Source organism: Ceratosolen solmsi, unplaced genomic scaffold, assembly GCF_000503995.2.
Source record: "Ceratosolen solmsi marchali unplaced genomic scaffold, CerSol_1.0 scaffold31, whole genome shotgun sequence".
NCBI lineage: Eukaryota > Metazoa > Arthropoda > Insecta > Hymenoptera > Agaonidae > Ceratosolen > Ceratosolen solmsi.
This window is the reverse complement of record NW_011948432.1, coordinates 2379737-2390111: the sequence shown is the minus strand read 5'-3', so window position 1 is coordinate 2390111 and position 10375 is coordinate 2379737. Positions and strand designations below refer to the sequence as shown.

The window sequence follows — 10375 nt, the reverse complement described above, 5'->3', positions numbered from 1 at the left end:
TAGACTAATTTTTTTTATCATTAATATGTAGGATTTCAAATATGGAAGATGTGAAAATTAATCAGAAGGAATATCTAAAAAAGTATCTTTCAAAGAAGGACGATGGGAAGAAGAAGAAAAAGAGAAAAATTAAAGTTGGAGTAAAAACGTAAGCAGAAATTTTGTAATTTCTGTTTTCTCTTTTTGAATTCACTATCCTTTCGTCACAATCTCTTCTCTTCTAGTGTTATTAATAAAAAATATCTTATAATGTAATTTACTACGATATTTACAATGATAATTCTCTAATGAAATCTTCCGAATGAAATAATCCATAAATACTTTTATAAAATCTTTTATAAAGTTTTTTTAATATAGAATCTTTTATAAATTACTTTATAAAAAATTCTAAAAATTCATATTAGGTGTTATTTACAGTGTGCAGATAATCGATGATGATATAGACCTTAAAAAGTTAATACCAGTTGACGATGATGAAATTTCAATTTTCAATACAACAGAGGACGCGCCTCAAATTGTTGGTATAATCGACGAGCGCGGACCAATAGATTTTGCTGATAAGCAACGATGGAAAGTTATAGCTGACGATGGTACTGGAGATATTCAAATTAAAAAAGTAGAACAGTTCAAAAGAGTTATGCAAGATAATAATGATTATAATGATATTACAAGTAAAAAGAAGTCCCTCGCCAAAAAGACTAAGACGGACAAGAATAATTTAAAACGCAAATCTTCTGCAAAAAAGAAGAAAAAGCGTAGTAATCGTAGCAGTAGTAGTTCTGGAGCTGAAAGTGATTGCAAAGTCAATAGAAAGTCAGGAAAGAAAAAAACGAAAAAAACCTCAAAAAAAAGAAAAAAAAATAAAAAACATGACAGTAGCTCTATTGATTCTAGTTCAGATTCTGATTCTGATTCTGATTCCAGTTTGGAAACAGATTCGGACATAAGTGTTTCCAGATCGATGAAAAAAAAGAAAAAACTGTCAAAAAAGAAGAAGGAATCCAATGACTCGGATCTAAGTCCACCTAGGCGAATTAACACAGATAAATTATCAAATAGAAAAAGAAAAAATAGTGATTCAGATTTAAGTCCTCCTCGTTCTAGGAAAGATATGAAAAAGTTATTAAATAATGAAATGCCTAGCAGTGACTCTGACATAAGTCCACCAAGGTCAAATAAAACTACTGAAATATTAGACAGGAGGAAAATAAATGATTCAGATCACCATGAATATTTTAATAAATATAATGAATTTGATGTTCATGCTGAACCAGTTAGAAAAAGATCCAAGATTGAAAATAAGATTGATTTAGATCAAAATACAGATAAAATATCAAAATCGAGGTATAATAAAAACTCTGACAAATATGACTCGGATTTAAGTCCGCCAAGGCATTCTAAATCAAAGTATAGTAAAAATTTGGACAAATATGACTCAGATTTAAATCCACCAAGGCATTCGGAATCAAAGCATAATAGAAACTTAGATAAATACGACTCAGATTTAAGTCCATCTAAGAATTCAAAATCGAAGAATGGTAGAAGATCTGATAAATATGATTCAGATTTGAGTCCGCCAAGGAATACAGAGTCAAAGAACGATAGGAGACCTGATAAATATGATTCTGATTTGAGTCCACAACGAAGTTCAAGACACGATAAACACATAGATAAATACAATTCTAATCATAGTCAACAAAGAAATTCTAATTCACAATATACGTATTTACAAAGAAATGAAGCTAATTATTCTTCACAGCGTAAATATTCATCGAAATATTCGAAAGATTCAAGTAAACGTGATTCTAATTTAAGCCCACAAAGAAATTATTCGAACCAAAGACCAAAAGTATCTCGATGGGACGAAGAGAAAAAACCATCAAGTAAGGAGAAACATAAAAAGGAAAATAGAAAAATTAAGAAAACGTTAGATGGCACATCCGCTGGCTTACAAAATTTGAAATCTCTTAAAGAAGAAGAAGAGGCACAGAAGAAACGAGAAGCCGAAATGATGAAAAATGTAAATTTTTGTAAATCTTTAGATAATGCATTATTAAAATGATAATTTGAAGAAATTAATGCTTGTTTTTAGATGGGAAGAGAAGTCAGTGGTTATGGGCAAACAACTATTGTACGTGACAAGAGAACCGGAAGGAAAAGAGATCTTGGGAAGGAAGCTGCCGATAGACGAGAAAAGCAAAAAACACAAGATGAAATAAATGAAAAATATTCCAAATGGGGCAAAGGGTAAATTCAGCTGTATAACATTATTCTTCGGTTACTCCGAATTGTGCTTATTTTATTGAAAGAACAGAAACTAAATCTATAAATTTAAAATGTAATTTAGAAATTAAAAATCTATAGTATATCTACTAATTGCTGCAGCAATGGTATCAAATTTATTCCAAGGATTAATTTGCATATTTTATGAAAATATTGAGAATCAGTATTTAAGTGTCATTTGAAAATTTATAACTTTGTCTATTTTAGTTTGAAGCAAATGGCGGATAAAAATGATAAATTGAAAAGCGATTTGCACGAGATGAATAAACCTCTTGCAAGGTATGCAGACGATGAAGATTTAGATCGTGAACTTCGTGCACGTGACAGAGATGACGATCCTATGCTGGCTTATATAAAAGAGAAAGAGATTAAAGAGGGGAAAAGAGCACCAGGTATATGCTACGCGTATAGTAATTATAATTGTATATCATGATTTTATTTATATAATTCATTATTTTTATAATTTAATTTACAGAAAAACCAAAGTACGAGGGATCGTATATGCCAAATAGATTTGGCATTAAACCTGGATATCGCTGGGATGGGGTTGACCGTAGTAATGGTTATGAGAAAAAGTGGTTCGAAGCACGCAATACAAAGAAAGCCATTGAAGAAGAGGCTTATAAATGGAGCACAGCCGATATGTAAAATTTTAAATAGGGATTCCACTTTCTAAGCAAACTATATATATACATAAACATACACAATGGTATCTTCATTCAACTCTTAAGAAGATCCTTATTGAATCCAGAAATTATATTAAATGTGATTAGAAATATGCTGAATATCTAACTCTAATTATCCATGCTACATGGGTCTTTAGATACGCATCTTAATCTTTAAATAATATTTCATTGTCTTTGTTAATACAAATTGTCAGTCATTAAAAGTTTTCCAATATAACAACAATAGGCATGGAGCTTCCTCTCAAAGCAAGTACTACGAGTATACAACTTGTACACACTATACATGGTGTATTCATTTTCAATAAAGTACATTTCGTTAAGTTGAAACAATTGAACATGATGAAATATTATGTACTAGCTAGCGGGTGAAAAGAATGACGGTGACATTATAGTAGAATTATCTTGATAGCTTATCGACTATTCCTCTGGCTTTAATAATCCATATTTAACTACAATAAGAGTTAAGCTAAATTAATTTACTATTCATAGGGAACAGTATTTTTTCTTTGGTCGTTAAAATGGCTACTTGTGACGAACAGTAATTCTTCTAAAAGAATCGCTCAATCTTAGGATTGATGTAATAAGCATTTTGTGTGATTATCCGTATACGTGCCGAGTTTATTACTTCAAATCCGAATGAACTTGTAATTAATCAAGAAAATTAAGCATCTCTTGAGAGTGTTAGAACCTTTTCTCGATGACTATTCACTTCCATTCGCAATGACGACATCGAACTTTTCATTTAAGCAAATTCAAATTTTTATTATAAAATGAAGAGTAAAATACATTTTTTTTTTTTTTTTAAAGAGATTTTAAAAATCATATATATATATATATATATTATATTTAACATGATGAGTAATGATTATGCCTGTTAAGCTTCTTTTTTACAAATTAAAAGAACTTTAGCTTAAGATTATTTGATCGTCTGTTGACTTGTCCTTAGAACGATGTCTGATTTCCTATTTAAACATGTAATGACAAATCGTAAGATTATATACATAAGTTCAAACATATTCTGCGTTAAATATTTAATACTATACAATTTTCTTAATAATTACGAATTTTTATACAAATTTTTATATACATAGATGACTAAATGAAAAGTTGAGTTTCCTACGGAATTTCTTAATATGGAAAGAGATTGTAAGGTATGTTTTCTGTTGTATTCCAATACCAGAATTTCTTGTTTATAGATTTTTTATAGTATACAAAATAAAATAATCAAGAGCAAAATAACAAAAGATCAACGTTGGTTTAGAGATAATTTTTGGATATACTTTACAATGTCTATATTCTCCACGTCATTCAGCAATGAAAAAGAAAAGTAAGACAAAAAAACTGTAAAAATTTTTTTATATAATATTTACTTTTATTATTATTATTATTGAATGTATTCTCTTGAGTTTTTTTATACATACAAATATTTTTCGTAAATTTTGTATTTATATGTTGATAGATTCAATATGTAATAACTCATGTAATAGATATACTTATGTATAAATGAATAATAAATTGATTTATTATTAATTAAAAATTTTTGCGTATCTGATTCAAAATTTATTTAAACACTTATTATATACTACCTAAGTGCAGTATGCATGTGAACGGTAAATTATAATATATTTAATTATTGTAACTATTATATTGTTATTCAAATATTCATCCTACACACATAAATACGTGAACATATTGATTGAGAAAATAGAAAATCTCGCATTCAAATAAAACCTACAATGTTTTATTCACGTTATGTAAATCTACGTGAATATGTATACTATATTTTTTTGCAAAACAAATTTACATATAAATTTTACATATTATTCGATGGAAAAGACAGATTTTAAACAAATTTTTAAAAGTGATTTTTTATGTTAAATACTAATCCCGGAATACTATTAAAAACATATTTTATAATAATATTATGCGCACAGTTTCTCTTTTCTTTTATACATTACTCTTCTAAAAAAAAAAAAAAACAAAATTTTTTTTTTTAAAAAAAAAAAAAAAAAAAAAAAAAAAAAAAAAATCAAAATTTGATTTTATAAAATTTTTTTATTTATTTACGAGTTATATAACATATATTGATATATTTTATTAATGAATTTTAAAATTTTATTTATTTTTTATATAAGCTTATGTTGCAACAGGATTTCATGTATAATAGTTTGAACTAAAAATTCTTCTTTTTTTTTTTTTTATAGCAATAAAATAGTTACGAGGCATTCATTTATTTATTACATTACAATAACTGATTCTTTAATGTTTTTAGATAATGATTATATGATCATTTTCATTTTTCAAATGTTAAAAACATCCATTACAATTCAACGTAATTAAACTAATTTTATCATACATAAAAACAAGCACATAGGACATTGTAAGTCCTATTTATACGGCTGTGCATATAAATAAATAGGGAGACACCCAAATAGATATATACAATTATCGAGACGCATTACATAAATCTATCTCTATTAGGTTTGAAATAATAATAATTTTATTCTTGCGGAAGTAGAATTTCCAATAGTATCGTGTAATATGTAAATCGTGTTAATATGGCTTGTATGGTGTGAATTTTTATAAATTAAAATTTCAAATGAGAAATGACAAAAATGGTTTAACTTAATATATTATTAATTATGCAGGAACATTGCACAAGAGAATATTGCTGTTACAGTAATGTGAAGCTACTAATGTCTAAGGTGGAGTGATAAGTTAAATAAGTGATAAATTCGTAATGGATATTATAATAGAATTAGCAATGTTTTCGTTTTAGTAGCCTAACAGAATATTTAAGTTATATTTTTGAAATTCAAAACATCGATTAAAAGAATATTTCCTTTTATATGTGTGGTTAATGTTTATTTTTATTAAAAAATTTTATTTTATTTTAAAAAAAAAAAAAAAAAAAAAAAAAAAAACTATAAGTATGCGATAATTACATTACATTGTATTACAGATGAAAAAATAGAGAAAAGGGACTTGTTTATGCCATTTTATTACATTAGAATTTTTAACGAAATGATTTGGAAACGTATGTATTAGCATTTTTTCACATAGATATTTTTAGCCATAAGTAAAAAAAAAAACCAGGAAAATAATTTTTTCGATTAAAGAGAATTTAAATCATAGCTGAAAGAATAAACTCTCTTTCGCCTAGCAAATATTTTTCCTTAATCCTTCGAGACGGATATTACTTCTATATTGTTTTGGAATATAATTATATATAAGTTGGCCATTTATTTAATAACGTATTCGACTTTTCATCGTTTTGATTTTAATTACTTAAGAATTCTCACGTCTAAGTAAGCGTTAAAAAGTAATATTTTGAATTATTTTTAAAATCACTGCCATCAAAATATAAACTATTCAAAATTCATTATCTAGTTTTGTTTTAGTACACATTAATTTTTCACTTGTTAATAATCCATAATATATATTATATATATCTTAGATATCAAAATTTTCTATCAATAAAATTTTTCATTTCTTTGATTAATCAGACATTCTATAAAATAGATATTTTGCAAAGATATTAGTTATTTTTCCTCATTTTAACGAAGTGTATTAGAAAAAAATGCATTATTGATTATTGATAGAGAGAAGTAGTGGGATAAACAAGTATAAATGTTTAAAATATATATTTATATTTTACCTTCAAAATCTCAAGTGGGGATACACTCAATTAATAAATAAAATCAATTAAATAATATCAATTTTTTTTTCAAATAATTTCAAAGATGAAATAATATCAAATATTTAGCTTTTTTTTTTTTTTTAAATGCACAATATTTACTAAAGATTTTAGATGGTAAGAAAACTGACGGAAATCCCTTTGAATATAACTAATGCCAAGAATTATGTAATGAATGTATGGTAAAAATAAATTTTCCTCTTTAACGGGAAAGTAAATCTGTTAAATTTAAGTATTTCCCCGTTAAATGTAATAGAAAATTCATCATACGAGCTTTATTTAAAATTTAAAATGATACTGATGTAATTTGATGGCGCAGGGAGTAAAGAATGAACTTCATTTTCCATTTTACTTGAAGCATCGATTTACGATGATTCCGTCTTTCGCGTCTTTGAAAATATGTATTTGAGATTGTATCGAGTGAAAAATGAAGGGAGGCACTGAAAATCTCCGATATAAACATTTACATAACATATGTATATACATTGCGCATTTTTGAAAAAAAAAAATCAGTACCGTTCAGCACTTGCTTATATAATCGAATTAATTAAAGCATTCTTTAAGCTTTAAGCTTTAGGCTTTTGCAGCAACTGAAAATTTCGATAATTAAATCACAATTTGTGCAAATAATTATTTTGTACATGTGGTAATGACATGTCATCGAAATAAGATCTATTGGATATTATTGCATAAAGTATCGAAGAGTATAAACACGATAATATTCATTGATACAAATGCAATGGGCATGTATTCACTTTACTTTATCAGCGGTGATAGTGCATTCTCACTTGATGATAACCGCTGTTTTCAATGTTTGTTGCTTTATTCTTAATTCGAGCGCAGACTCTCGACAATCTTGCCATTAAAAACATCAGACCTGATAAGTATTACAAAAGCAAACACAATCATCTTTGTCGTAGAATTGTGGAATTGTCTAGTACCAATGTAAAAAGCACTCGGTATAAAATTGAAAATTCTACTATTATTTAGATTTATTTACATAGTTTCATTACAGAAAAATATATAATAATTTTCTTAATATCATTATTGACCGTTTAGCTAAAACTAAGTAAACGTATCCATCGACATTACCACAAAAGGCATTAAAATAGTTTTCAAAATATACAACCCAAAACTCTGGAATCGCAAGGAACTTATGTGATTTTATTTACCAAGCCTGGCATTTAGCACGATTTTGCGATTAACTTGAAATTATTAAGCGAATCATAAATAAGCCAACTTGACGTACGGTTTTTCAGGAGTGTTAGCGATTTAAAAAAATGTGACGAGTCTTTGTACGAGTAGTGGGATATGCGATCCATTTGCTTGAGGACCGTAAGTGACCGGTAAAATATCGAGACTGTGCATTGCTTTTGGCGAATGAGCATTGGTTCAAGGATGGCCGGTAGCCACGTATGCCACGACAAATCGCGACCTAAGCTCTTCCAAGGTCACGGAGTCTCGCAAACTCGGATGCTTAACGATGTCGAACGATGCCTTTGGCAGCTTCTCTCGGAGTAAAATTATCAATCGAAACAACGAGCTGGCAATGATCATGGTAAAGTTACTTAGGAGCCTCTACAGTCTCGCAACGACATTCACAGAATGGATGTGGCGAATTCAGCCGAGAGGGCGTAAAATCTACGTCGACTGAGTCCTTGCGATGAAAATTTTATGGGCTTGAGGATAAGGCCGTTAAATTAAATACTCTTATGTTAGGGATATAATAGGGCATTTTATTATTGGTCCTGAATTGTCAGAGTCGGGGACGTTATGTATTTCATTCGCATTGACTTCTTACAATCTTATACTCCTCCAGCTGCAATTATATTGAAATTGCATGTCATGCTCGAGGCACCGATATCGGATTGCGATGCATTTCTGATAAAAGAGCGTCAACCTTATGCCTTAGTGATTTTAGTCGGTGATAGCTGGAAGTGCATTGTGTTTGTAGAGTATCTTTATTAATTCATTGTACAAATGTATGAAAGATACCGGCGCTTATCATAATTTTATATATTAATGTATACAATGGACACTTGTAGTCATCTAATTTTTCGTACCTTAAGGAATACGAAACCCTAAAATCATAATTTATTCTTCAATTCGTACTCAATATTCATCGCTCCATAAGCATAAATTTTTATTCTAATAATTTTTTGTTAAGTAATCGTTTGATTTTCATTATTATTACTTAGTAAGTATTACATTTATAACCATATTATATAATACGAATTGCATTGTTATGCAATTTAATATTTATGTATCGTAATGTAATATTATTTGATCATTGCTCTAATCCTTGAAAAGTGACGGTATGACATTGTTTTACATTTTAAAAACATCATGAGCAACAATTTTTCTATCGTGATCTCAAATGACTGAGCATAGAAACTTGATATTTGTTTCGTGGAGTAACAATGTAATATAAAAGCCGTCGGTAAGAAAGAAAGAAAAGATATAAATAATATTATCTAGAAATGCACGAATGTAATGAAATAATTGATTAATTTTTCATTGAAACTTAAAGAAATATATATATATATATATATATTTCAATGTAACGATTGAACTATTGATTTAATAATGATATTTTTTAAAGTATTTAAAAATTATTAATCAAATAGTAATTAGTAGAGATGAAATAAAAAAAGAAATGATTTCGTCTAAAGTAAAAAGGAAAAAAAAGGAACGGAAAAATTTGTCAATAACGGCTCAATAAATAAATGCTCATTTTTCATTAATTTTTTTATTGTATAATAATAAATAAATTTCGTTTATTTTACCTTTAATTATTTACATAAAAATATTATTTGTATTTATTTCTATAGAAGATTTCTGTTGACTATATATAAAATTATATTCTCTAGTAGATTTTTTTTTCTAATGAATATTATTGAACGAAGAAGAAAAGCAGACATAGAAAGGTAACTATTTTTTTTTTTTTTTTTTTTTTTTTTTTTTTTTAATATATATTATCATAAAATAATCATTTAATATAACAGATTTAGTAGACTTACCATTTGAATTTATTATTTTCACTACATGATGAAGTTATCCGTCTTTATTCTTATATCAAGTTTCATATTCCTCTCTATATTGATCTAAAAAAGGATTATATTTTTCTATTAAAATTCTATAAGCTAGTTTTTTTTATATTCCCTAGTATTTTTTATTTATTTTATTTAATTCAACCATATTTTGCTATTTAATTATTTACACAATATGAGATGAAGTATTGACTCTTTCTAGTTAATACGTGCATAGTTTTCAATATTTTCGCATTCATTTTAACTTATATAATTTTGAATTTTTTTTTTTTTTTTGAAAGTACTTTAGTCTCATACAATTGATAGTTACAATTGATAGTTTATAGAATTTTGTTTAACTTTTACATATAATATTTATTATATTATTACTATTTCATTTATTTCAGCTGGATACCTGAGTGTTTTTATAAAATTTGAAATCTAAACAATTTTTCGAAATATGAGAATATACATTTTCTGGGTGTAATTTTCGAAATTATATATTTTTTATTTTCTTTATTATACAGTATTGTAATAGAGTGGATATCTCTTTTTACTTTTAATGAATGTGATTTAAAATTAATATTATTAGGATAATTTTATTATAAAATAAAATAAGTGTACAATATAATAAGTGGCTGGATTAATAATATATAATAAATACTATTATTTAATAAAAG

The 10375-nt window shown here is 26.8% G+C and overlaps 1 protein-coding gene across 1 annotated transcript in view; it reads left to right on the top strand.

Moving 5' to 3' along the window:
- The window catches only part of LOC105364397 (BUD13 homolog), a 3760-nt gene extending 2 nt beyond the window's left edge, over positions 1 to 3758 (top strand). Inside the window, exons 1-5 of the mRNA XM_011502309.1 lie at positions 1 to 148; positions 418 to 2020; positions 2093 to 2247; positions 2491 to 2675; positions 2759 to 3758. The exon at positions 1 to 148 is cut by the window's left edge and continues 2 nt beyond it. Coding sequence (XP_011500611.1) covers positions 42 to 148; positions 418 to 2020; positions 2093 to 2247; positions 2491 to 2675; positions 2759 to 2931 — 2223 coding nt within the window. The 5' untranslated portion in view covers positions 1 to 41 and the 3' untranslated portion in view covers positions 2932 to 3758. The remainder of the gene's footprint in view (positions 149 to 417; positions 2021 to 2092; positions 2248 to 2490; positions 2676 to 2758) is intronic.
- The last annotated feature ends 6617 nt before the right edge of the window (positions 3759 to 10375 follow it).